The sequence below is a fragment of the Megascapheus bottae genome, chromosome 5 (assembly GCF_031878675.1).
Source record: "Megascapheus bottae isolate mThoBot1 chromosome 5, mThoBot2.hap1, whole genome shotgun sequence".
Lineage (NCBI taxonomy): Eukaryota > Metazoa > Chordata > Mammalia > Rodentia > Geomyidae > Megascapheus > Megascapheus bottae.
Genome location: NC_143513.1, coordinates 30392620 through 30420530, shown reverse-complemented (window position 1 = coordinate 30420530; position 27911 = coordinate 30392620). Strand labels below are relative to the sequence as shown.

The 27911-nt window shown below is 41.3% G+C and overlaps 1 protein-coding gene across 1 annotated transcript in view; it reads right to left on the bottom strand.

Annotated features, from left to right (window-relative positions):
• Positions 1–23220, bottom strand: part of Egfr (epidermal growth factor receptor) — a 183019-nt gene extending 159799 nt beyond the window's left edge. The window contains exon 1 of the mRNA XM_090332854.1: positions 22993–23220. Within this exon, the coding sequence (XP_090188980.1) occupies positions 22993–23080 (88 nt within the window). The 5' untranslated portion in view covers positions 23081–23220. The remainder of the gene's footprint in view (positions 1–22992) is intronic.
• Positions 23221–27911: the final 4691 nt, after the last annotated feature.

Here is a 27911-nt window from a genome sequence, read left to right as displayed (position 1 = left end):
TTAGATATAAGTGAAATAAGCCTAAAGGACAAATGACATTCAGGCCTAAAAGCTGAAAGTAGATGAGACAGGAGATGTTTAAGAATCTAGCAAAATATTCAGTGCATTTTGAGACTCCTCATCATAAATATGACCTTAGGAAGTTGAGCTTCACTGCCAATAGAAATATAAAGTGAGATCTATACAGGATGCAAAATTTCCACTAGTTATGCTAATTTAAAAATAAGAGATGGGAAGAATGATTTTTATGTTTTATTTAACTCAATATACCCAAAGTAATTTCATTTCCGCGTAATTATTATTAGAATGACTGAGGGGTTTTGTGTGTGTGTGTGTGTGTGTGTGTGTGTGTGTGTGTGTGTGTGTGTGTGTGTGTGTGTGATGAATATAAGGATTTGAGCAAACTAGGCCAATGCTCTACCCTTGAACTATTCCTAAGCCCTTAATAAGATTTCCTTTCTGACATTATTTTTCTTACATTAAGCCTTCAAACATCCAGTATACAGTTCAGACTTAGAGTGTACATCCCTGCCTGGACTAACTTAGATTTCATGTGCCCAAGTCTCCCACCATGATAGATGGCAATGATAGGGGTATCACACTTCAAGAGTTAAAAATCAAATGGTTAGCTATTTATAAGTCCTATGTACATAGCAAGCACTTTCCATAAATCACCTCCCTCAATTCTTTCTTCAGCTCTAGGTCCTAAGGGCTATTCCTGTGGCATTTGACAGCTGAAACATTGAGAAACCTCTACCAGATTAGACAGCCCTTATCTTTCTGACACTGGAGTCTCTTGAGAGGAACCTGCCATGAACATGATCTAGGAGTATCTAGAAGATTCTAGAAGGCCCTTCTGGCCACCTTGATAGCCAGAAAGTGTGAGGCTTTTGTGATAGCTAAGCGCTTCTTTTTAATACAGATTGCAAAACTAATGGTGATGTAGATTTTTTTCTTGAAGGTTAAATTTTAAGCAGCTTTGGATTTTCTTTAAGAAAGCAAACACAAGACCACAGAGGGTGACAATGCCCAATGCATGGTTCATTTGAACATGCTCTCTACATGGCCACAATGTCTACAATGGAGATTTGATTCATGTGGCCAAGCAAGTCACACAAAGAACAGGACCTTGAAAGGGGCCTTTCCTCTTTGACCGTCATAAAAACTTTGTTGATCCTTTGTTAAATCAGCTTGTTGGATAAAGTTCCCATCTAGTTCTGAACTCTTCATTAACTTTACAAATATTTACTGTGCACCTGTTATATACGTCAGCTATGGTAACAGCGTGAATAACAAAAAGTCCAGAAATGATTGTACTTTATGGAACATGGGCATTATGGGTGGGGATGTTTTTTAATTCAAGCTCACAATGCCCTTTGTTTTCAACTTGGCCTCTAATTTTATCAGGACCCTTGGTCACCCAATGTACCGAAAAGTCCCTAGAGAAGTTTTCAGCCCCTTCAGGGCTCAAGGTATTCTAAGACTCTGGCAACATCTCAAAACATGATCAGAGGTAGGGTGAATAACCAGCAAGTGGCCCCAGACCTGACTAACCTCTGTCTGGTAGAGGAATTTTTTTTTTTTAACTAGGCCATTAGATATAGCAATCCAAAACCTTAGCACAAACAGCATTGTTTTAACACACCATAACTGAGACACAGGCTCACAATAACCATTCACTTGTGTAACTCTAACTATTACATACATTTTCACCCTTGGGCAGATTGCTACCAAAAGAAAGGCTATGTGAGAATGGAGCAACTGTCCTCACTCCATGACAAGGCTCAGCTAGAACAAGTTGATTTTTTCTTCTGGCTCTGAGGGAGTGGTGTGCTGAAAGATTTCTTTACCTAATAACCTCTTCATGGCCAGAAAGTTGGAGAAAAAGAAGGAAAGAGAAAAGCACGTTTTATGTTCAACCTAGTCTGTCCTACAACAGTGGAGCAAACCAATTTCTAACTCCAGGGCCTTACTGACTCCCTTTAAGCAAGTTTATGGTGAGGTATAATTATGGAGTCTTCACGTGGCTCTTGCTTTCACTGGTAAGTTTTCAGGTTGAACAAGCTGGTGCAGGTGGAGGTGGAATGTTGGTTGGCCCAAGTGCAACCAGGCAGGAATGCCAAACTTCATGCTAGCTACTGTGTAATTCTGGGCACACACAAAACCTAGTAAGGGAATAATTAACTGCAAAACAACTGGAATGAAGCATGCGGCTGTATTCTCTCATAACATTCAAGAAGATAGATAAGAACTTGCTGAGTATGGTTGACTTGGCTTACAGAAGGGATTTTTTTTTTCAATCTCTGCAGTATTTGGGGTCAGGGATCATTCCTCCAGAGTGGTGACAAGCCCTATATTTTATAAAATGTTTGCCAGCATCTCCAGCCTCTACCCACTAGAGGCCACTAAACATGCCCCAATGGGCCCCATAAAGATTTCTTCAGACAAATGACTTCTGGAGTGGGAGCAGGGGAAAGATTATACCCAGTTGAGAACCACTGGTCTAGAACACCATATTTTTTTCTGGACTCCACTAAGCTGATTGACAACTCAAGTTCTAGGTTTATCTTTTTTTCCTAGCTTTGAGGTACTACTGCCATGAATATATATTATATATTATATGTGTGTATACGTATATGTATATATATGTATACATATATATGTATAGTCACTACGTAACTATTCAGTTTGAAAGAGGCTATACATATGCCACTAAAGAACTATGTTTTATATCTGTCAAGGACTTTCCAAATAGGAAGTGGTAGAGTCTTTCTGAGGAGGAACTTAATGTGCAGAATTGATATGATTGGAAGTATACTAATGGTAAGACTCCACCCCTTCCTCTTCCTATTTCACTCCAGTCATGTGGAGTGACATTTGTTCTACCGCACATATCTGTAGAATGTGCTGTCAGAGGGATTGCTGGATCATGGATGCAATCCTCTAAAATTGACAGCCAAAATGACCTTATTGTCTAAATGATTAACTCAAGTATTTGTTACTAGCACAATGCTAGTTTACTGTCTACCTGGCAGCATAAAATGGGCTGTTCCATTTTGCAAACAGCAAAAAGAAGTGAGCAGATAAAGACTACTTTCCCATAAAGTCACTACACTCATTTCCATTTCCAATAGCAAAATGAGAGTTCTATTAAGTTAGTTTCAGGGTTCTGGGGTTTGAAACTGGCCCACAATGAGAAATCCAAAGAGATTCTCATCACCGTGACCCAGGGAAAAGCTAGGAGTGGAAGTATAGGTCAAGCAGAAGAAGACCATCCTTGAGTGAAAAAGCCAAGTGAGACACAGGGCCTTGACTTCAAGCTGCTGCTGCAGCAGCAACAAAGAAAAAAAGAAAAAGAAAGAAATGATCAAGAAAATTACCAGAATATCACAGAATGAACTGTATGTCTTCCTAGTGCCTCATGCATAGTCTGCTGTCCACTCTTCCTTCTGTGAGGAGACCTGCACCTACATCTACACAAAGTGAAATAGGAAATTTTACAGTCATGGGCTTCATGTAAATACAAAGGCACATGATATGTAGGACGTGAGCCATAAGGTTAAATACACTTTGCTTTCCCTGCCCCAGGAATTCGGTTGTGCTTCATTAAATAGGTCACAGTGCCTATGAACCTCTCGTCTTGAGGGTGCTGAGCAGATCCAATGATGAACCGTGCTGCTGTCACCGATGGGGAGACACCGGGGAGAGGACTGCCAGCACAGGTCTGTGGACAGGCTTGCTCTTCCTGCTGTGTCTGGAGAGACCAGTTCAGAGGGATTTTTTTTGTTGTTTTTTAAAAAGTAAATCAAAATCAAACTTCCTTTTCTTTGAGACAATATTTAATGTTATCATAGCTATAACCTTTTATCACATGATCATAATCATTTTCTCTGACAATTTCTACTAATATGAACCAGAAATTTAACAGAAACAATGAGCCTGTGTTCCTACATTACTTGAGTGAGTGGAGGTGAACACTTTAGACAGTTTACAGGTCTCTACTTGTAATTACACTAAGTTAGCATTTGTTTCTTCTTGAGGGTAACTCAATAATAACCCAACTACTGCTTTTTGTTGTTGTTGTTTACTTTTTTTGGTGCTAACCCTGGGACTTGAACTTGGAGCCTGGGCACTGTCACTGAGCTGCTTTTTTTTTTTTTAAATTCAAAACTAGCATTCTACCACTTGAGCTACTTTTTTGTTCCTCTCTCTTTCTCTCTCTCTCTCTCTCTCTCTCTCTCTCTCTCTCTCTCTCTCTCTCTCTCTCTCTCTCTCTCTCTCTCTCTTTCTTTTGGCAGTTAATTGGAGATAAGAGCCTCACAGGCTTTCCTCTTAAGTAGCTAAGATTACAGGTATGATCCACCAGTGCCTGAGATTTCCTTACAAATAGCTTTAAACCACCAGGCTTGGTGGCTCATGCTTATAATCTTAACAACTCATGAAGCTGAGACCTGGAGGGTCATAGTTCAAAGCCAGCCTGGACAGAACAGCCTAGGAGATTCTATCTCCTAATAATTAGCAAAATGTTGAACTAGAAACATGGCTTAAGGGGTAGAGTACCACCCACAAGCAAGTAAGAGGAACAAGAATTCAAGTTTATGAATTCAAGCCCCCTCCCTCACATACACATTTTTAAATGAATATACATTAAAATTAATTCTTGGGAAAATAGAGTAAGAAAATATTTGTTCTACCCACGTTTTCAGAGAATGCCTATGTACCCCTTTACATAAGAGATTTAAGGTGTGATTACTACAATATAAATATAAAGATGTCAATGAGAACATCTAAAACATGGAGATTATTGCAACCATAGCCCCTCCCCCTTTTTCTCCTTGAGGCACCAGGTTTGAACTGAGAACCTTGCCTTTGCTGAGTAGGCCTCCTATCACTGATCATGCCTCCAGGTTTGTTTGTTGGGTTTTCTTGTCTTGTGCTGGACTATGAATCACCTTCCTTTCTTTGCTGGAAGGTAGACATGTGTCACCATGCCCAATTTCTCCTGCTCTTATGGGGCCTCACATACTTTTCTGCCTGGGTTAGCCTGGAACGGCAGCCCTCTCAATCTCAGCCTGCTACACAGCAAGGATGTCAGGTACATGCCAGCATCCTTGGTTTGAGGCGGGGGTGGGGGGATGAGGGGGAGTGGTCTCATAAACATTCCTGCCTGTGATGTCTTCAAATAACAATCCTTCCATTCTTAGCTACTCAAGAAGCTAAAGTCAGAGAAGTGAGTTACTGTCACAAGTATTTTTCCTTTGTGAATGCAGTGATGGTTATCTGTGGATGAATGTAGGTTAGGATTTGAAATTTTTGTTTGGAATAGAATTATAGGCTCACTGAATATCTGCAGTTGGTATATTCACCTAGTGTCTTCTCTGTGTATACCACAGTGCTGGGAGTTACAAGCAGAATGCCCACTGACTTGGGCTCATTCTTATTTTCTATGCATCTTCCATCCATTGACAAAGACTAACACTGTGTGTGCACTCTCAATTACTAATCCACAATGGAGATGCATGTTGAATTGACGTAAGCATCCTCTAGTGTTGTGAATGGTCCAGAGTGAGTGATCTTTTCAACCTGAGGACAGATCACCAAGTTCTCAAAGTTAAGCATTATCCTCAATGAATAACAAACATCATCTAAGAGCGATCCAATAGACTTCAGCTGGTAATTTGCTTACATGTACTTATTTTGATTAAGTAGTTTGTACAAAGGGGTTTCAATCCCAAAAGTCACATTATAAGTATAATGCCTCTTGATCAATGTCTCTCTTTCCTTGTTCCTTCTATCTTTCCCTACTTGATCATTTTTTGAGATTTAGAGTAAAATTCTACATGTGGCAGTGACCCCTCACCTACTTAATACCGTAAAGTATATACAAAGGTTAAAAATTTCTCAAGCTCCTATAAACAAGATCAGATAAACATCCAGTGCCTATTTAATGTTAACCTGAGATTTTTCTGGGAAAAAGCATGTTGTTACAACAACACAGTAGTTTGAAAAAAAAAACCAGTCAATACGAAAAAAAAAACCCAAATGTGAAGAAATTCTCTCTGGTTATTTAGTAAGCTATCGATGAGATACCAAGTAAGAAATGTGCTTTTAAACAAAACACGACAGCATTTCAAACTAGCTCTGAGATAATAATGGCAATGGGTGAAATGAATTGGAAAGGTTTAATCTACTCATTTCATGTTTACCAAAATTTCCTTTTAATGAAAAAAATAATCTTCAGTTACATCAAAGGATTTGTACAACCATGTAGCTTTTCCAACTCCACCATTTTCTTATTTCTAAATTTCACTCTATGTGTGTGTGGGAAGGGGGGTTGCCAGTCCCTGAGCCTGTTTTGTCAACGTTAGCACTATACCACTTGAGCCACAGCACCACTTCTGGCTTTTTCTGTTGATGTTGTACTGAGGAATTGAACCCAGGGCTTCATGCATGCTAGGCAAGCAGCCTACCACTAAACTACATTCCCAGCCTAAATTTCAGTTAACGTTAGCTGTAGGTCTCAGACTGTTACAAGTCTGCCAGACAGTTAAAACATTAAAGAAATGTAATGTGATTGTAGCCCCTCTATACGTTACTTCGACAATAAAATACAGTAAAAAAAAAAAGAAATATAGTGTGTACACACCTAGTTTTGTGAATTCGCGCAAGCAGCAAGTTACAGAAGCAAAATCTACTTTGTACATTTCCTGTACCAATTTCTTGGACTTGAAAGGTTGGAGAATCATTTTTCAAACTTCCCTATGTGACAAAATTCCAAGTCCAATGCAGAAAAACTAAAAAGCAATCCTATTCCAGGAACACTCAGTATCCAACGTTCCTTGCTTAAGGAAGAGCCTGTGCGTATAGCCCTAATTCTAAACATTAAAAAAACAAAAACAAATAAACAAAAAAAAAACAGTTGCATACCAGATGTAAAACATTCAAGGAATTCTAAATTTTTGCTTCACCACTAGTGGATGATAAAAATTATCATGTGCTAGAGTATATGAAGTGCAAAGAGAATACACAGATCTTTCTGGACGGATTCAGTCCTTTGTGAGCACAGAAGCTGGAAGGTGGATGACTGCATGGAGTTGATCAAGAGATCACACAAAAAAAAAAAGGAATGAGGCTATGCTTGTGCTAAGCCTTAATTGGATTACTCAAATGAGAAAAAGTATGTCACAGGCCCTGAGAAAACTGTGCACTACTCTGTACAGTTGTTAAGAGCTAAGCTTCTTATCAACCACACATGCAGTTTCACTGTCCAAACCTTTCCTAGTTATTTTTCTTTTGCCAGTCCTTGAACTCAGAGCCTGAGCACTGTCCTTGGGCTTTTCTCAAGGCCAGCACTCTACCACTTGAGCCACAGCACCACTTTCAGCTTTTCTATGTATATGGTACCGAGGAATTGAACCCAGGTCTTCGTGCATTCTAGGAAGCACTCTACCACTGGGTCAAACTCTTGGCCCAAAATCTTTGCTAGTTTTATGGGGAGGGGGTGTAGGGGGGATGGGCTGCCCCTTAGAGACAAACATCATCCTCTGTCTGTATATCCCTGCAGCTTTTTAGTGCCATATGCCATAACATTGCCAACCTAACATGCAGATGAGACATGCATATAACTTTATGCCAAATTATATCAAACTATGAAATTAAACTACCTCTGCTAACATAGCAAATGCAATGTGTACTTGTGCAACATTAGAGGTGTGAGCATTAAGGGTTAGAATGCCAAACAGGCAGGGAGAGTCAGGAACCTGCCACACCACTCTGTGAATTGGGAGTGTTCCTGCATCACTGGGTTGGTATTTCCTTCTCTTTGCTTGCGTGGTTCTGAATGTGTCTCCCAGAAGCCTGATTCTGGGAGGGATTAAGCTGTGCAGAGTTTGTATAGCTACTTGCTATCCTATGAAGGATAGTTTATTTTGTTGCTAGCTTATTTCAAACCCTATCTAGTACATAATTTGAAATCTAAGTGTTACTTTCAATATCACAATATCCAGGGGGCTATTTTGAGCTCAAGAGATCTTTGAGCTATTCATACCAAAACAAAATCAGTTGTATTGCTTTGACTTAAAGTTTAGTACTTTCTTTGCAATTCGGACTTGCCTAATAAAATCTTGGTTTTCCCTATAGTTTTTCTAATCTTTACCAGCTGCCTGTGAGTATGCAGGCACTGTATATATTCTTAAAACTTATATTACACTGTAACGCACATGTAAAATAAAAATGTATGTACCTGGAAAATGTATGGCTCCATATATTTTCAATTAACATTTGATAATCTGTACAGATAATGCCTAAATAAAAATCATGACATTACCAGACCAAATAGTATTGTGGAAAGCTGTGATTTCTTTTCTATTCCTTGCTCATTAAAATGGCTTTTGGCCAAGCATAAAGTTGTCAAACGAAATATATCATTAATATTTGTATATATTGGTATGCTACTAATTAGTGGAGGCTGAGAAAAGACTACATAAAATTTCCCTGTGACCTTCTTCCCATTTGCTTGCAACTTCTTGGTAATCTGTAATTCCTTAAAACTAAAATTTCTAGCAATTTGTCACATGTATTGTTACACATCTGTAATCTCAGCATTTAGGAGGCATGTGGGGAAGATTCTCATGTTTGGGGCCAGCCTGAGTATGATATAATGCTATGTCTCCATTAAAAAAAAACGAGGAAACAGAAGATAACATCAAAAGGCAAAAAGAAAATCAGGGTTTTGTTTTTTGTTTTGTTTTTTGGTGTTATCCTGGGGTTTGAACTCAGGACCCAGATGCTGTCCCTAAGATTTTGTGCTCAAGGTTAACACTCTACCACTTGAGTGACAGTTAAACTTCTATCTCTTTTGGTGGTTAATTGGAGATGTACTTCTCTGTCCAAGCTAGTTTCGAACAGCTTCCTGAGTAGCTGGGATTACAGGTGTGAGCCACCGACTTCTAGCTGATGTTCTACATTTTCAATAAATAACAATGCATTCAACTTTATAGCCAGAAAAATAGACCTTTGGACACATACATGACTAATAATAAAATATCAGAAGCATCTACTGTAAATTAATAATAATAATAAACATAATGATAATAATGGCAAAAGACAGGCAAAATGCCAATGCCAACTTTAACAGCATGAGAGGAAGTTATCTGTTCCTATGGATCATATATATATTCTAATTATTTACATCCTGATTATTTAAGTCATGGTTCTTCTAGAAGATCAGAGACTAACTCATGCCAGATCATGCTCCATATATACATATATATACATATATATGTATATATGTATGTATGTATAGTCTCGGTAAAAGTATGTCTAGGTGTCTAGGTTAGGTTAGATACTTGACTCGAGTGGTCCAGAAGCTGCCCAGAAAGTGTGAGGCCCTGAGTTCAAACACAATCTAAAAAAGGAAAAGGAGGAGATTAAAAGAGCAAAAGTGAGGGAGAGAGAGGAGGATCACAAAGAAGAGAAAAAGGAAGATGAGGAGGAGGAAAAGAAAGCAAGTGGTGGTAATGGTGGCGACTATGTTGTAAATATATGTAATTGACACTCAGAGGATGAAACAAACCTTAGAGGCTTGCAATGGTTTGATGGTTCTCTTTGTATCTGTAAGGATGACACTACTAAGTTGGCGTGTTTGATGCTTCATTTTAAATCATTCATTAGCCATTGTTACTTTTAAAGGTAGTCCCCAAACGTAGTCAGGGTCTTCTATGGCTTGGGAGAACATTCTATGAGTTACATGTGACTACTCAGATACCAGCATTCCTGCGACAGCATTATTGGGTACTTTGATGATCTCCTTTAACGAAAAATTCAACTTGTAACTACTACTCAAAATTCTCCAGGTTGGAAAACTTCTGCAGAACGATATTCAGCACTCATGCATTCTTCACCACAATGTCTCATCTTAGCCATCACCTCATCCTATTTCACTAAACACATACCCTGGCTGGAGAAATGTACAGCCTCCTCAAATCATGAGAATCAAAGTTCTAGAAGAAAACACATATACACACATGAACACCCCCAAACTTGAGAGACAGACTATGCTACTGGCAATTCTCCTCACTATAGCGCCCCATTTCTCCATGGCTCTTTTGCATGGATCAGTCCTTGAATTCTTGGGTACTTATTTCTGTGTAGAGTTGACTGTTTTGTTTTAGGGACCAAATAGTATTATGAATATTTAGTACCTATTGCCCCACACATCTACAAGCTCTGCTTTACTAGCCAGGACTTAAAAAATGATATTATGCCATAAAGGAAGATAGATTCAGAATATACCACTGAACTTCCTCTCAAATGAGACTTTTCTTACTTTCAACTTCCTCTCCCCACAAACCAGGTACACCATTAGTTTTCCAATTAAACAGGCAAGGCTCTCTATAGGCTGAAAATGAAATGAAAAACCCAATCACTCACCTAACTATTTATGCCATTCATCTCACCAAATTGCTCAATCTTCTGCTTTATCTTGGCTGAACAGACTTTTGTTGACTGAAGGTGAAATGGTATAGCTTTTGCCCAAGTAAATGTTGCAAGACTTAGAGACCCAATTATTAAAATCACCCTGAAATCAACACACTAGCTTCCAGTTCCAAGACATACAAACAAAATCAGCTTGTTCTACTAGTGATAGTGCCTAATCCCACATGCAGGGGCAATAAAAGATTATCAAGTCTTCGGCTGACACTCAGGACTTTTTCTATGTCACTGTATGATTATGATCTGTGAACACACATTGAGGGAATCCTTGCTGGAGTCCTGTCAAGGTTTTACTATGACAGGAATAAACAATATCAGAGAAAGTTCCTTACTTCCTAGAAAAAGAACATAATATTGCATTCTGAAATTTTTCTCACTCACTCGGACTACATTCACCATTCCCCTCATTGAACTGGTGAAGCTCCCCCAAGTGAGTAAGTGTGTGACTAGAACAATTTCTTCTTAAAAATCAATGCTCAGAATGGGTGCCTGTGGTTCATACCTGCAATCCTAGCTACTCAAGAGGTTGAGATCTGAGGATCAAGATTCAAAACTAGCCTTGGAAGACAAATCAAAGGGATTCTTTTTTTCTAATTTACCATCAAAGAGCCAGAAGTAGAGGCATTGCTCAGGTGGGAGAATGCCATTCTTGAGCTAAGAAAGAGCACAAAAGCCTGAATTTAAGACCTAGTACTGGCACAAAATTTAAAAAGTCAATGCCTAGAAATGTCACCCCAGCCAGAATGGCTTTGAATAACAGGTCTAATGCAGACATTGGATGGTTCTGAAGGACCACACTATTTCTTAGGTTTGTTTCTTTTTTCTTAGTAGTTCCTTCACATCCTAATGAGTTTAGTGTGTGACTTCATTAAATTGTAGTAATGTTGCAAAGACTTCTGCAACTGAATTACCATGGTATTGCAAACTGAACAAACTATTAAATCAAATTCTGTCTCCCTTCATTTTCTTCTAAGTATGTTTAGTCTGACAAATCTACAGCAAGTTATGATATAACATGTAAACAAAAATCATACTTCTAATGTCTAAAATGCTGTTTTCAAGATTTACAAATGTATTGCCCTATATCTTATTAAATGATCAGCTAAGACATACACACACACACACACACACATACACACACACACACACACACACACTTGTGTGGGTGTGTGTGCCAGAGAGAGAAACACAGAGAGAGAGAGAGAGAGAGAGAGAGAGAGAGAGAGAGAGAGACAGAGAGAGAGAGAGAGAGAGAGAGAGAGAGAGAGAGAGAGAGAGAGAGTCAGTCAACTCTGAGAAACTGCTTCAGAACAATGGGAAAACAGAGTAAGGAGCCAAAATAGAACATAAATAGATAACACAGAAATAGGGAGGAGACAGGAGGCACAAATATATAACCACTGGTTTCAAGGAGTCTTTTGTGGTATTCTTTTGATTCAGGATAGGATTCAAAGTGGTAGGAGATATCAGTAGCTAAAACACTGCAAGTCTCAAAGAGATATAGGGAGAATTGTTGGGAGACAGCATTGACCAGAAAAGCAGGCAGTATCTAAATGTTAACTGGAGAATTCGTGCTGCCTGGGTCCCTCACCTTCCTATATGGACAGAAATTTCCATCTTCAGGGAATGTACAACACGTAGTCAGTCATGCCACAAATACTCTGACTTGGTGGCTCAGTTCTGTAATCCTAGCTACTTAGAAAGTGGAGATCGAAGGCTCTCATTTTAAGGTTAACCTTGGCAGACTTCATCTCAACAACCAATTGAAACATGATGGTACAGTCCTGTATTCTAATTACAAGGGAAAAGAATTTCACCTTCAGACTGCCCTAGGCAAAATACAAGGTCTTCTACAAAATATAACTTAAACAAAAAGAGACCAGAAACATGGCTCAAATGGTAGAGTACCTGCTTTAAAAGTGTGATGTGCTGAGTTTGTACCACTGAAAAAGAAAAAATAGAAATATCCAGAACATGGAAAGTTTGCGTATAAATTCTCAGAAATTATATTATATGTCTTTGCCAGAGTAACTTGCACAGCTTGCAAAAAAAAGAAAGAAAAAAGAAAAAGGAAAGAAAAGAAAAGAAGGAAAGAGAGGGAAAAAGGGCGAGAGGCTAGAAAGGAAGGAAAAAAGAAATAATATATTATTGGAGCAATATTTTATTTTCACTGACAGAAATGTTCTATGCAGGGCTGGGAGTTTGGCCTAGTGGTAGAGTGCTTGCTTAGCATGCACAAAGGCCCAGGTTCAATTCCTTGGTACCACACATATATAGAAAAGGCAGGAAGTGATGCTGTGGCTCAAGAGGTAGAATTCTAGCCTTAAGAAAGCCCAAGGGCAGTGCTCAGGCCCTGAGTTCAAGCTCCAGGACTGGCAAAAAAAAAAAAGAAAGAAAGAAATGTTCTATGCATATTAAAGGCTACTAAATTAAAAATTCATCAGGAAATGTTAGCAATGTTAAAAGCTCAAGACATAACTATAACCAGAACATTTCTGAGTCTTTACTAACTCACATTTAATCAAAAGCGGGGGGGGGGGGGGTCCAGAACTAAATCATATTTAAAATCCTGATGTAACTATTCAGTGAGAACCTTTTGTTTTCCTATCATTTATATGAACTTAATTAATGTAGGTAAAATTAGATATCCTGGAGGAGGTTCTATATAAAAATCATTATTTAATTCTCAAGTACTAAATTAAAATATAAACTTTATTTCTGTACACTATGGCTTGAACTTAGGGCCTAAGCACTGTTCCTTAGTTTTTTTTCTTATGGCTGATGCCCTACCACTTAAGCCAAAGTTCCACTTCCAGCTTTTTGGTGGTTAATTGAAGAGAAGGGACTCACTCACAGACAGCTCCTGCCTGAGCTGTCTTCTGACTTTGGTCCTCACATTTCAGCCTCCCAAGTAGCTAAGACTGCAGATGTGAGCCATCGGCATTTGGCTAAAAAATACTTTAATAAAAGCAAAACTCTACATGGAATTTGCAATTTAGTACTGAAACAAACTTAAAATGGATCATCTAATTTATCCTGCTCAGCATAACCTTAAGTACATGCAGAATGGCTGTGAACATGAGGATGAACTCGGAAATGAAAATGAAAATGAAGAAAAAAACATTACAACTGACCATCTCTAGCTTTTTTGTGTTCAATGTTGGCTGACAAATAAAGAAACGCAGGTTTCTGACATTTAAAAAAATTCTTTTTGGAAAATTTATACCATGATGAGATATTCACATGACACTTACGTTCTTTAGGATTTGCACAAATCCCATAAATTATTTGTTATTATTTGAGATACTAAACAATAATAAAATGTGAGTGTGGACAAAGAAACAAAAATAGTCTATTCACAAATGTCACTTTCTCATACCAGAAAAACCATATGTAATGCATCAGTCTGATTCAAAACCTGAGTACTTACAGGAAACAGACTTCAGCAAATGGTCATAAAGATATCACAGGAAGAAAGTAGAATTGTTAAAGCCATCTGGCCTCACCCAGAGTTGTGCAGATGCATACCATCCTAACAAGGAAAGATCGTATTTCTACTTGCCTTCTTTCTTTTCTTTTCTCTCCACTTCTCTTTCTTTCTCTCTTTCTTTCTCTCTTTCTTTCTCTCTTTCTCTCTTTCTTTCTTTCTTTCTTTCTTTCTTTCTTTCTTTCTTTCTTTCTTTCTTTCTGCCTGTCTTTCTTTCTTTCTTGCTTTTTTTTTGGGGGGGGGTGCAGGTACTAGGGCATGAACTCTGCCTGGCCACTGTCCATTAGCTTTTTCTTGCTCAAGGCTGGTAAACTCTACCACTTGAGCCATAGTTCCACTTCTGAAAGTAAGAGCCTCATAGACTCTCTTGCCTGGGCTGGCTTTGAACTGTAATCCTCATATCTCAGCCTCCTGAGTAGCTAGGATTACAGGCATGAGCCACCAACACCTGGCTACCCTTCTAGATTTCAATCTAAATCCTTTATGAATACTTTGAAGCCTGTCTATGAACTAAACAGTGGTCTCTACTGGTCTTTCTGCCTTCATCTACTCATAGAGAGTTATGAAAAATAACACCTGCAGGCAAAGTTTATCCTCCCTTATTGGGAATCAGTTTCTGAGTTTGTAAATGATCTCAGGTAAACCTGTACAACTTCCTATAGCTATTTTCCGAAAACACAAAAATAGCCATTGTGCAATCAATTTGGGAGACATTTGCTAAGCTCAGTGTGATTCAACATAGATTTATCATGTTGGAATTAGGCAAACTTTTCTGTCTTTGCTTTCTATAGCAGAAGTTAATAAAGGATGTGGAAGTAATAAGTTTGCTTATTTATGACTAGTTTTAAGGAAATATCACCCCGTTTCAGCAAAAGTTTACAGTTATCAACTATAATCTAATGTATAGGCCATTTGTTCCCATTTAATTGTTACTTGTTTTTTCATTTCAAAATATAAATTATGTCACCTTGAGGACCTTGAAGTAAACATAATATAGTAGGAAATCCTAAATCTCCAGCATCTGCTCCAAATCAGACAAAGGCATTTAAAAAGATGAGAAGGAACCCAAGACTTGAAGCAGCTTGAGCCCACTGGTATTCCCACATTCTTTTCCTCTTGCCCGAGGGGGAAAGGGGACAGGCAAGAATCTTTCTGAGACTTAGCTAAATGTCCCTTTGAAAAACTGTTCCTATCACAGCATTAATCGCTTTTGTGATTTCTCACTAAAATCCCAAATCACAGCTGTTATAAAATACTGAAATGCTAGGAAATGTTTTTGTTTCCCTTCCCGCTCAAGTCTTTGTGGCCCATTCCTCCTCCTCCTGTATAGGTAGAACTCTGCAGGAAATGTGTGTACAGCTTAGCAACTGCTGGTTTTCACCTTCTCCCCTGCATAGGAATTTCCACAAGATGCATGCTCACTTGGCTCTCATTCAAGGGGGGGTCATTTCCATTGGCTTCCTGTGTGTTGCTACTTCTGTCTATACCCACATTATGAGCACCACCACACAAGACCTCCACTGGGCTAATTCATGCAATAAAATGCAACCCTGAGACTATTTACTACAGAAATCCAAAACTGCTCCTGGACCCTGTAGATCATAGGATGAGTAAGAAATAGGAGTCTAAAAACCAAGACAAAGTTTCTTTGTTACATGCCCTGTGTAACATGGGATCATTTACCAGAAATGCCTGGAGAACAAGAAGAAATAGAAACACTGGTCCAACCCCTGGACATTCTGATTCAAAGGATCTGGGGTTCAGAAGATGCTTTTCTCTTTTAGAAGCTCTTTAGGATGGCTAGAAGGAACATAGCATTGTTTCAAAAGCCACTGAGGTAAGGGACAGAGCCAACCATGGCGGCTCACACCTGAAATCCCAACTACTTAGAACTTGGCTAGGGTGGAAGTGAGAGAGAAGAATCATGGTTAGCAGCTGGGATATATAGATAGGAAGATTGCAGTCCAGGCATGTCCTGGGTTGAACCAAAATATAACAAAACAAAAAAGACTGGGAGTAGAACATAATAGAACACACACCTAGCAAACATGAAGCCCTCCATAAGAACCTTACTTAGTTCCACTAGAAGAAGGAGGAAGAGGATGGAGGGGATGAAGAAAAGTGGTAAGGAAGGAAGAAAAAGAATAGTGATCCCTTTGTGATCCAGTCAATAATGTACAAAATGGAGTGAACTGATGCTGACTCAAATAAGAAACAGGATCTCATATGCAGATTTACAAACTGTATGGTTTCTAATACATTTATTTACATAATGTATTATATGTATTATTTATCAGTTACTGATAACCAGAACTAATCAGATTACTAAACAGAAGCCTAGATTAGTCTAGAAGCAACTTAGTGAAGCAGACCCTTGGTATGGCCCTACACTGAACTGACAGTGAACAGTGACAGGTTTTGACAGGAAAGTAGCACAGGGTGGGGGGAGGGGTCCTATAACCAAAGACAGTAACTACAGTAGAAATATCTAGTGACACAATGATTTTAGCCCATAGCCTTCTCTTTGGCTCCAGACTGACTTATTTTATAGCATCTCAACACAGTTAAAAGCCACTTGCATTTGGCTTCCTTTCTTTGTAATGTCTTCAACTTTCCAATTTCTGTGAATAGATTCGGTATCTGCCAGACTTCCAGGTCATGAGATGACTTGGACTTTACTGTCTTCTGTTAACTTTCTACCTAGATTACAGATCAGTTCTGCATACAGATTGCCCTAAGGCATGTGACTTGAATCTCCCTTGCTCCTGTAGTGGACACCCATCTCTCTGTTTTCAGTGTCACCCTACAACCCCAACCCCCACTTTCCATGGAGTCACCTTCCTAAAACATCAGCTAGTATTACTCAGTTCCTAGCTTAGGATTCTGTAGGACTGTTCTGTCCTGAAGGTCCAAAGCCACAGTGAGAGGAGTGGATGTCTGTATTTTTCTCTTGCGGCCCCCTGAAATGACCAGTGGTGCTGAGCACTGTGCTGCAGTGGACAATCCTCATGCAATCACCTTCATATCCCATTCTCCCAGAGAACCACCATACAACCAAATAAAGTCTTGAATATGTCACCCTGTGCATTCAGGGGGTTCTTCCTATTCTCCTTTCCAGGTAGAATTAAAAGTAAAGATTAATTTCTGAAGGCATCCTTTATCCTGTGCAGAATCATACTGTATCTTCCATGATACTCTTTTGGATTAAACATCTGTCATTCTCTCTTCTGCTCACTGAATTCCAGGAGAAGTACCAACTTTGACACAGTCTTCCACCTCAAAATAGGGATAGAACAGTGCAAATTACTTCCTATGACTAAAAAATAATGGCAAACCTGTAAACAGAAGTCTAAGAAGTAATACTCATCCTTACAATCAAAGGACAAAAACACATGTATTTATTTGTAATAAATTGGGCTATGTGTGCTAGTATATGGGTAGCTATGTAATTATGAGCTTATTTAAGATAATGAAGATGGCATCTACACAACCCAGTCTTTGAAACTGTAATTCTTGCCTCTTGTTAATAAGAAGTTGCAGATATCATCAAGATGGAAACTTGGACTGTGGGTCTGTTCCCGTGAATTCGTAAAAGGGGTATTCTAGCACCCATGATATATATTACATTCTACTTTCTAAAGCAAGCTGCCAAAGTCACCAGGACTAAAATGTATTCTAAGTATAAGCTATTCACTGATGCTAGTCAATAGGGCCAGACACTTGATACTGGACTTTAGTGTCTTAAAATGTCAAATGCAGTCCTCAGTTTTTGAAAGAGGTTAGTAAACATGTCCCTGAACTACTTGCTGTCCCCAAGTCCCTCTCTCAGCTAGATGAGGAGACACTAGACACCTGGATTGAAAATGTGTATGTATATATACAGGAAGTTCTACCAAATGATCAGAAAAGTAAAAGTTGCAGTCAAAAATAATTATTTGAATAAGTCTTAAAGCCTAGATTCTTGTCCAAGGTAAATCTAACTGGCTTGTATCCATAGACCTGATGGAAGATAACCTTGAGACATAGCCCAAAGAGTCAATGGCTAGAATTTTCTTAGAAGACCACTTCTCAGAAGAAAAACAAAACAAAACAAAACATCAGAAGACTCTTTGTGACACTGTTTTCACAAAGGGATTACCTAGGAACACCAAGTAAGATTCTCACTTTATTCTGTAGGAATTGATGGTTCAAGAGCAAACCAGTATATTGGGTGCTGGTGGCTCATACCTGTAATCCTAGTACTAAAAACACTGAGGTTTATAAGATTATTGTTTGAAGCTAGTCTAGGCAGAAAAGTCTAGGGGACTCTATCTCCCAAAAAGATAGCCAGTAAAAAGTTGGGCTAAGAGGATGGCTCAAGTGGTAGAATAGCACCAGCTGAGCAAACAAAGCTGAGCAAGTGCTAGTAACAATAAACAGAGATTAAAAATGCTTCTTGCCATCATTTCAAATGCCTGTAAATGATAGAGGAAAACAAGTTAATCCACTGTAGACCTAATGGACAAAAACTGGGTTTAAAGGGACACTCTATATGAGAATATAGAACTTAGAACTTCCCTCATGTATTGATAAAGCTTAACTTTAATTAGGACTGTTCCTTAGTACTTTCTAAGTCAAATTAAGTGCACATATACACATACATCACAAAGGCCACAATAGTTCATGAGTAGCCCTCCCCTTTAATAGTATGAACATCCTGATATCACCCTCATTTCAGGACCTAAGGCTAGAATCCCTTAAATATTCATAATTACCAATTGCCCTTAATATCAGACTTGATTTGTTACTCCTGTCAAAAAGTTTTAGACACTAGCTGCCAGCCCTTGAGCTCAGATGAAAGAAAAAACAAAGAATATTTTCTTTCTAAACAGGGTGGAATCCTTCATCTTTACTGACTACCTCTAAAAACATTTCAAAACATGTGAGCCTTGTCACGTGGACCAAGTTAATTATACAGCACAATGGGTTTTTCTATGTGACTTCTTCGGACTTCGCAGTGTGTTTTTTGAGAAATGATGGATTATGAAATTGAATATACAAACCAGTAAGTGAATTTTCAGACTGTACGTGTGCTATCATCCAGTGTTGACTCATTTATACAACATCTCTGTGCAGTTTATGTATATTCATTAAAATAAATATAGACGTAGCATAAGCTAAGACAACCAGGTGCTGGTCTCTTTTTTACATTTGAATAATCAACTAATATTAAATTAGTTGCTAAATCATATATGCCTCTTTCTAAAAGCAGTAGTAGAATCAGGTACCCATGACTCACACCCAGGTTCTAGTTCTGAGGATCAAAGTCAGCCAGAGCAAGAACATCTATGACTCTTATCTCCGATTAACCACCCCAAATCAAGAAGTAGAGATGTGGTTCAAGTGGCAGAGTTCCAGCCTCAAAGAAAAAGCTAAGACACAGCGCCATGTGCAGATCCTCATTTCAAGCCACAGTATTCACACCAAAAAAAAAAAAACAATAAAAAACAAAACAAACAAACAAAAAAAGCAATACTAGAAATTATGAAGACCATTCTTTCTTCCCTTTTAATTCATGACTGAAACATTCTAAGCATTCAATGATTTTTGAAAAGAAGTCTGAGCCTTTAAGTTTGTCCAAATTTATTCAGAGCTAGAATGAGTAAAATAGGCTTCTTAGCCCAACCCAGCTTGATTTTCCAAGATGATGCTGGTTCTTCACTCTCCTTACCATTACAATTCCTACTTTTGTTTTTCTTTCATTCAGCTCAGAATTTCTGGGTCAGAATGTCTTCAGAGGAGGTGGCCAGGACAGGCTCCTTTCTCAAAGTTTTTGGTAGATTTTTCCTTTTCTCTTCAGTGGAGTCTCTTGTAGGCAACACCTTAACTTCTCTCATGCTCAACATGATCAAGCCACACATCTATAGATTTATTAAGTGAGCTACCTCCATAAAAGGCAATCAGAATGATCACTGAGACTCTTGAGCAGGAGTGAAGGCCACTGAACAAACAAGCATCTCTTACAAGCTTCAGACAAGCAATGCCAGACAGGCTCGTTTCAATATGTCTGTTCCCTGCTTCCTTTTCTCCAGCCAGCATTTGACCTTACACAACTACACAAGAATGACCTGACTCTTCTGAAATAAATCGGTGGAGTTTGAAGGCTGGGGGTATTGGAATCTTGGTTCTGCTTCTGACTAACTGTATGAAAACTATTTTACTTCTCTCTACCTTGGTTTCCCCATAGATAACAAGAACACCACCTCTCACCCTTAATGTAAAGGTTAAAAAGACATGTAGCAGTGTTTCTAAGTCCTTAGTTTTGAGTAGCATAGATACAGGTGATGCCAGAGCTTGGAACAAAGAATAAATAAGTAAAGCCTCATTGAAATAAATGAATTTCGAACAAAACTAACTAAATTAATGGAGTTATTTAACAATCTTTTTGAGAAAAAAATTTCCATCTCATATTTAAAAAAAATATTGTCCCTTTAGATTTTCATCATTTTATGTTACTTTCATAAAATAGCATGAGTTTGACACTCTTATTATTTATTGTCTTCAGGAGTTCTTGCTTTGAATCCATATTTCTCAGAAGCATTTGTGTGTGTGTGTGTGTGTGTGTGTGTGTATGTGTGTGTGTGTGTGTGTGTGTGTTGATATTAGGGATTTAACTCAAGGGCTAGGCACTGTTTCTTAGCTTTTTCTGCTCCAGGCTGGAGCTCTGTTACTTAAGCCACATTTCTACTTTGAATATTCTGGTGATTAACTGGAGGTCAGAGTCACACAAGGTTCTGCAGGAGCTGGTTTGCTGGTTTTGAACCTGAATCTTCAATCCTCAAATCTCAGCCTCCTGAGTAGCTAGGGTAACAGGTATGAGCCACCAGCACCTCCACTTAGAAACAACTTTTAAACCACTAATAGAATTGTTTGAAAGAGGCAGGCACATTTCTGGAGAGAAGAGATGCACTTTGGGTTGATTTAAAATAGGGAATAGGTCTCTTTGCAGGCGCCGATGTCACAGAAGGACTCCAGGGTCAGTTATCTAAGGAGCCAGCTGCTTCTGGGCATCTTAAGAAGAGCTGGGGGGGGGGGGAGGGTTGGAGGAGTCCTTCAGGCTAAATAAGGTAGCCAGGAAAACTGCAGAGATTCCTTTGGTGAAAAGAGGAATCTTTTGTTACTGACATCACAATGCCTGCATTTGCCTCTCTCCTGTTCCCAGAATGGTTTAAACTCCAGATCATCCAAAAGAACTGTTCCCCTCCACCCCCAGGGACTATCTGGAAACCAGGAATCTTTATTTCATGCCAGTGGATCTCAAACTTCACTGCTCAATAAAGACCTTAATTTGAAAAAAAAAAATCTCATTGCTTGGCTTCTCACCCTATACCAATGAACTAACAAAATGCCTAGAAGTGGAGGAATCTCTCTCTCTCTCTCTCTCTCTCTCTCTCTCTCTCTCTCTCTCTCTCTCTCTCTCTCTCTCTCTCTCTCTCTCTCTCTCTCTCCATTTTGGCTCCCCTCCACACCCGCTTATTTCAGTAAGCAGCGAAGTTTGGGAATCGCACAGTTCTGGGTTTTTCTCCTTCAAGAAACTCGCTCAGCCTGAAGCCCCAACTCTGATAGGAATGACATCAACAGCAAGTGCGGACCTGACTCTTGTAACCTGAGCCGCTGGATTTTGAAATTGGGCAATTAAACCTTTTGAGGCATGTTTCTCATGTCAAGTGGGTTTATGGCTGGCCATCGCGAAGCCAGACTTGTCCATGTTCCCATCTGCATAGTTGGCACACGTGAAGCATGGACATCAATCCATTTCTGCTTTAATTAAGTTTAATATTTTGGTTGGCTCAACATCAAACTCTTAAAAAATGGGGGTGGGAGGGGAAGAAGAGGACGAAAGGGCCAAAAGTTAAAAAAAAAAATCTGGATAATGGGGAGAAAGTTTACTGTTAGCCCGTGCTGGCGGACCACGGTGAAACCCGCGCCTGGTGAGCTCTGCTCAAAGACGCAGCCGCTCCTTTGCTACCATCTTCGCACCTCTGTCCAGGGTCCACCAGGAAACGGGGAGACCTACGAAAACGCAGGCGATTTGGGGCGAGGAGGGGAACCTGGGGGCCGACTCAGGGAGACGCCGAGCTCCTGGGAGAGACCTCCAAGCTGGCGCCGAGCCTGGGGGGCAGGTGGGGGGGTCGGGCGCACCTGGCCACGAAGGATGCTGGCTCTCAGGTCGAGGAGTCGGAGTTCAGCCCCAGCGAGGCCCGAAGGATCGCACCCCACTCTCCTTTTATTGCGGACGAGAAAACCAGTCACACCACCAGCACCACCCCTTCCCGGACGCCGCAGGTGGTTCGTGACCCACACAGGTTTTCTCAGCTCCCAGGTCGTAGCGAAGAAGACCCGCGACCAGGACCGGGAGTGCGGCGCCACTTGGGGTCTGAATCCATGTTCCCGGTTAAAGTAGGGCTCCGGCGGTGCCAAGGGGTGCGGAGAGTCCGCTTAAGACGCTGCCTGCCCCAGAACATCCGGAGGTTGGACAGATCCACGCGAGTCCCTCCTCGATCGCTCTTGGGGCTAGGGTGCGATGCCCCCACCTCTTGGCTAAGCCCCTCTCCTGCCTGCCAGGCCCGTCGGTTTGGTTTTGCGGGGCGCACGTGCGGGACCTCGGCCACCCGGCGCAGCCCTGCACCTACCCCTACTCCGGGACGGCCGGTTTTGCGCAGGAAGGCAGAGCCGCCAGGAAAAGAAAGTTTGGGAGCGGCGGAGGGCACGGTGTTCCCGCGGCCGTCCCCACGCCGCGCGCGCAGCCCCGAGCCCCGCGTCTCCCTTCCCCGGGCCGCGCAGACTCGCCCGGTTCCAGACACCGAACGTCCAGTTCCTCCCACGGCCCCCGCCAGGAGCGCAGCAGATCCTCAAGGAAACAGGAAAGGCGGGACGCCGAGCCCGGTGCGCCGGGGCGCGGGCGGGGCGGCTGCAGGATCGCGGAGCGCAATCTGGAGAGGGTGCGGGGGGCTGGCGGGCCGCGTACTTACCCTTCTTCTCCTCCAGCGCCCAAGTCGCCTGGACGTGAGCCGCCAGGAGTACCAGCAGCGCGGCGCCGGCCGTCCTGAAGGGTCGCATAGCTGCCCTAGAGAAACCGGTTCCTCTCCCCAGCCTTAATCCGGGACCAGTCCGGCGACGGTGGGCTGGGGCTGTGACCGCGCCGGCCAGCCTCTGAGGTGGCCGATCGTCCGATCCAGGAGGCGACGGAGGCGGCGGCCCCGACTCTGCGGCCGCCCTGACCACAGTCGCGCACACGGTGCGGGAGGCGGAGGCTGCGCGAAGCTGCCCAGACGCCTAGCTTTGCGCCGGCTAGGGCGTGGGGAGGCTGGGCGGGAGGAGGAGGGATCAGGCCTAGGAGGAGGGATCCGGGATCCCGAGGAGCCAAGGAGGAGCGGAAAGCGAGCGGGGAGGAAGAACTGGGCGGGTAATGAATGCCCGCACGCGGCGAACTGGAGGTGGTGATGGACGGGGCCGAGAACCGAGGAAGAGGCGACCAGTGCGCGGAGGGCAGCGCGTGGCCTGGGGATTTAACTTGTGAGTGGGGTGTCCCGGGACGCTGAAGTCTTCAGGACCCTGCCCTTGTAGATTTCCAGTGCGCCTCCGCGGGCCCAGAGACTTCCAGTCAAATGTGTGTCAGGATTCCCTTCCCTCTTTCTCTTCTTTTAGTTTACTAGACAAATTTGTACCCACTCCAGGCTGAAACTGGCTGAGCCCCAGAGCCAAGCTTGGATAATGGCACAGATGAGGTTGCTGCCCTTTCATTCTCCCCCCACCTCCTCCTTAGCATCCAAACCCAGAAGAAGTCAGAAAGGCCGGCTGACACACACACACACACACACACACACACACACACACACACACACACACACACACACACACACACACACACCAACCAACCAGGCCAGAATGGCCTGGGGTGGCCTGGGTTTCAGGCACCTGAAATGCTCCCAGAACCTTTCAGATCCTATCATGCGTTCTCCAAATTGTCCAAGATGAGAGCACAAGAATAACAATTGTTGAATGCGTGCATGAATACCTGGGGAGAATTTCACATACCCAGCATTTCATTTATGGGGAAATGACCAGAAGCACATAGATGAGGCAAATTATCTTGCGAAAGTGAAGTTTTTGAAATAAAAGCGTGACACATAAGAGTTGGAAGACTGTTAGCCCACTGACTGTGGGCCAACCATGCATATTCAAGTAGGAGAAATGACGGAGGGGAGGAGGTGGGTTCATTAAAGATGTCACTAGAATTCAACAAAATACCTTCTGCTAAACCCAACCTGCCCTGGTGCTTCTTATATAGAAGAAACTTCCCCTCACCCTCCCTTCTTCACAAGATTGGCTGTTAATTCTCAAGCTTGGTTGGAACTCTGGATTTCCTTGAGTTAGCAGGCACCACACATCGAGAGTAGGTGTGACTCTAAGGTTGGCCTTTTCTGTTGCTAGAGCAGATGAACCTCCATCCTCTCATCTCATCAAGCACATGGTTTGTGCCTGAGTCATGTACCTGGCATGCTGAACAATGGAGTTTTACCAGGGCATATGCAGGGCACAGGGCTCCCCACCTTCCAGAGAACCTGCAACTTCCACTGTGAATTGGAGTAAACAATTTGTCCCTTGTTTTAATAACTAGGGCAACCTCTGACACTTTGAACTCAAGTATTTGGTTCCCTGCACATATTCCAAGGAAGGGCTTCCAACAGTTTGTAAAGAAATAAAATACAGTCCATGCAAGAATTTCAAACTGTTTGTGAAGAAATAAAACACAAGGGCAAAAAGCAGAAACAGCCAAATATGAAACAACAGTGGGCCATGGAGTAGAGACAGAAGTAATGGACCTATGAGGAAGTTTTGTTTTGTGTTGCCAGTCCTGGGGCTTGAACTCAGGGCCTGAGCACTGTCCTTGGGCTTTCTCAAGGATAGAGCTCTACCATTTGAGCCACAGCTCCACCCTATGTATATGTGGTACCAAGGAATCGAACCTGGGTCTTTCTGGGTGTGAGGCAAACACTGTAGCACTAGGCCAAACTCTCGGCCACTGTGATGAAGTTCTTAAACAAGGACCACAAACCTCTAAAACCTTCTGCCAAGAAATATGACACAAGTCATAGTGAACTAAATCAATTTAACCAACAGTGATTTTTTTTAGTACTACATAAGAAATTCTACCATGAGTCCAAATGGTGTTTTATAGATTCCAGAATCCACCCTAGCTCTATGCAGGAATAACATTTTGTAGAACTGTTGGTTGTAATGTCCTTTGATATGATCTGACTTTCATGTGCTCTCAAGACATCTCAAGCTTTGTGGAAACAATAACTAAAAGAGTCAGTGCACAGACACAATACTAGGGTGGATTCCAAAAGAGGGGTTTGCTGAACAGCCAACCAGCTAGGGCACCTCAAACATTTCATTGTTTCCCTCTGACCCTTTAACACACAGGCTTACCATATATTAATAAAAATAATAAAAAACAAATAGTAATGTAAAAAATAATCAGGGTGATTTCACATTCTTCAGTAGGTACCCAAGTTTCTTGGTAATTGACTGTCTTAAACTATCTGACTAGGCTGACAGAAATTACTTTTCAAGGGCAGATGGCTCACACCTGTAATCCTAGCTTCTCTGGAGGCTGAGATCTGAGGATCAAGGTTCGAAGCCAGTCCAAGCACAAAAGGACCTGAGACTCTTATCTCCAATTAACCTCTAGAAAACAGGAAGTAGGGCTTGGCTCAAGGGTAGGGTGGTAGCCTTGAGCTGAAGAGACCAGGGACAGCCCCCAGACCAAGTTCAAGCTCCAAGACCCACAAAAAAAAAAAAGAGGAAAGTGGTTTCTTAATCTGGGGTGGGGGGGTTGGAGAAAAAGAGGGGGAGTTTTGGGACTTGATCCCAGAGCCTGCCTACTGGCCCTGAACAGTGTGCTCAAGGCTATCTCTATATCACATGAGTCACTGCTCCATTTCTGGTGGTTAATTGGAGAGTAATTGTCTAATGGACTTTCCTTCCCTGGCTGGCTTTGAACAGTGATCCTCAGATCACTTTCTGAGTAGCTAGGATGACAGGTGTGAATGACTGGTGCCTAGATGGAAGTTACATTCTGGTGTAGCCATTATGCACACAATAAACTTTGATTGTGCTCAACCCCTCTATCAATCCTTCTATTTTCCCTCTTTCCTTCTTTCCCAAACAATTTCAACAGATTTCCTTATCCTACTTTCAAACATGTACATAAAGTATTTTGTCTATATTCTTGAAAAATCCTCCACACAGGAGCAGGCCAGGTCCCCTCTGGTGGCCCCTGCTAAGTTCCAAGACCAATTCTGTTAGCCATCTTTTCTAATTAGTGTTTTAAGCTATTTATCTTTTCCATTTGAGTCAAATCACTGGTATTTGAGATTGAGTTGTGGTTTCACCCATGGCTTGCAGAGTGTTGAAGAAGCAGCTTCTGTCTCCAGGACAATATGGTGTCATGCATGATACCTTGTCATGACAATGCTTCCTTGACTCTGGAGTTGAGGCTCAGATGAGAATGTATAAAATCAGGGTTGCCATTCCTTCCTACACAGCAAGTAGAACACTGACCAAACTGAAAAGCCATCATCTTTCCTTACATCCAACAGTGAAGTCACATGGAAAATCCTTGCCAACTAAATCAGAGACACCCTGAATAGACATAGGGGAAGTACAGCTCACAGGTCCAGAAACTGGTAGAAGGCATTCCTAAGGGAAGCAGTGCTTGTATGGGAAAAATGGAATGGCCCATAGCTTGAGCCTCAGGGCTGGACATTCTTCAGTGCAGGAAACATCAGGGAGACTGATGCCCTCTAGGGGAATGGATTCATCTTTCAAAAGGCAGGAAAGTGTTTAGAGTAAACAGAGTGTGTTTGAAGGTGAAAAGAAAGCCACAAAGAAAGTAATGAGACACTGCCTCCATCAGGAGAGGGGCCCAAAGATAAGTCCAATAGAGTCCTTGGTTTCAACACAACAGGAGCTCTTCCCATGTCTCCTCCTCTTGGCTTTACTCTGGTTGTTTGGTGACTTGCACATGCAATGCCCTACGTATTTTCATTGGTTGCATGGGCACCCAGGGCATTCCATTCAGCTAGAACTCACAGCATTATATAAAGAAGCATCTGAGCAGGTACTATGGGAGTAAGAATCACCATAATGAACCACACGATATCAGCCACTGCTACTTCTGTCACTTTTTATCTCTATCTAACAGTTCCTCTTTAGCTCACAGGATGATGTGAAGTTCATTCACATTCAGGATCCATTACAAGATTCTCACAGTGAATACCTGAGGAAAATATCGGCATGCTTCTCAGCGAACAGTCAGCAGAGACTCAACCTAACCTACTGAGTATTTTTCACTTATATATAAAATATTTTATTATATACACACACACAATATATATGTCTATATATATACACATATATATGTATGTATACAGACATATGTCTAAAACATGTGAGAGCTAGCCTTGAGCAAAAAGTGTCAGAGGACAGTGCCTAGGCCCTGAATTCGAGCCCCAGAACTGGAAAAAATGCACATTCAAGTTGTCAAGTATAATAATAATTTTGGATAGGAGATCTACTAGGGTTTTATCAGAGACTAACCTACTCAGGAAAAAAGAAGTATATGCTTCTGTCTGCCTTGGCTATCCTGTACTATATGAGGGGAGGGAAGCCTGAAGAGCATGTGCAAATTTTCCGGTCCAAGCATTCAGGGTCTCTGTAAGCCTGACACTTATTATAGCAATGCCTCTCAGTTCCTCATATTGTATGATTACCTGACTAAAGACCACTTTTTTCTTAGCTCCTCTGACCCAGTACATCACATCTGCCCTTTCAAAAGAAATTACATGATGAAAGATATAAGTTGAAGATGCTGAACAAGCAT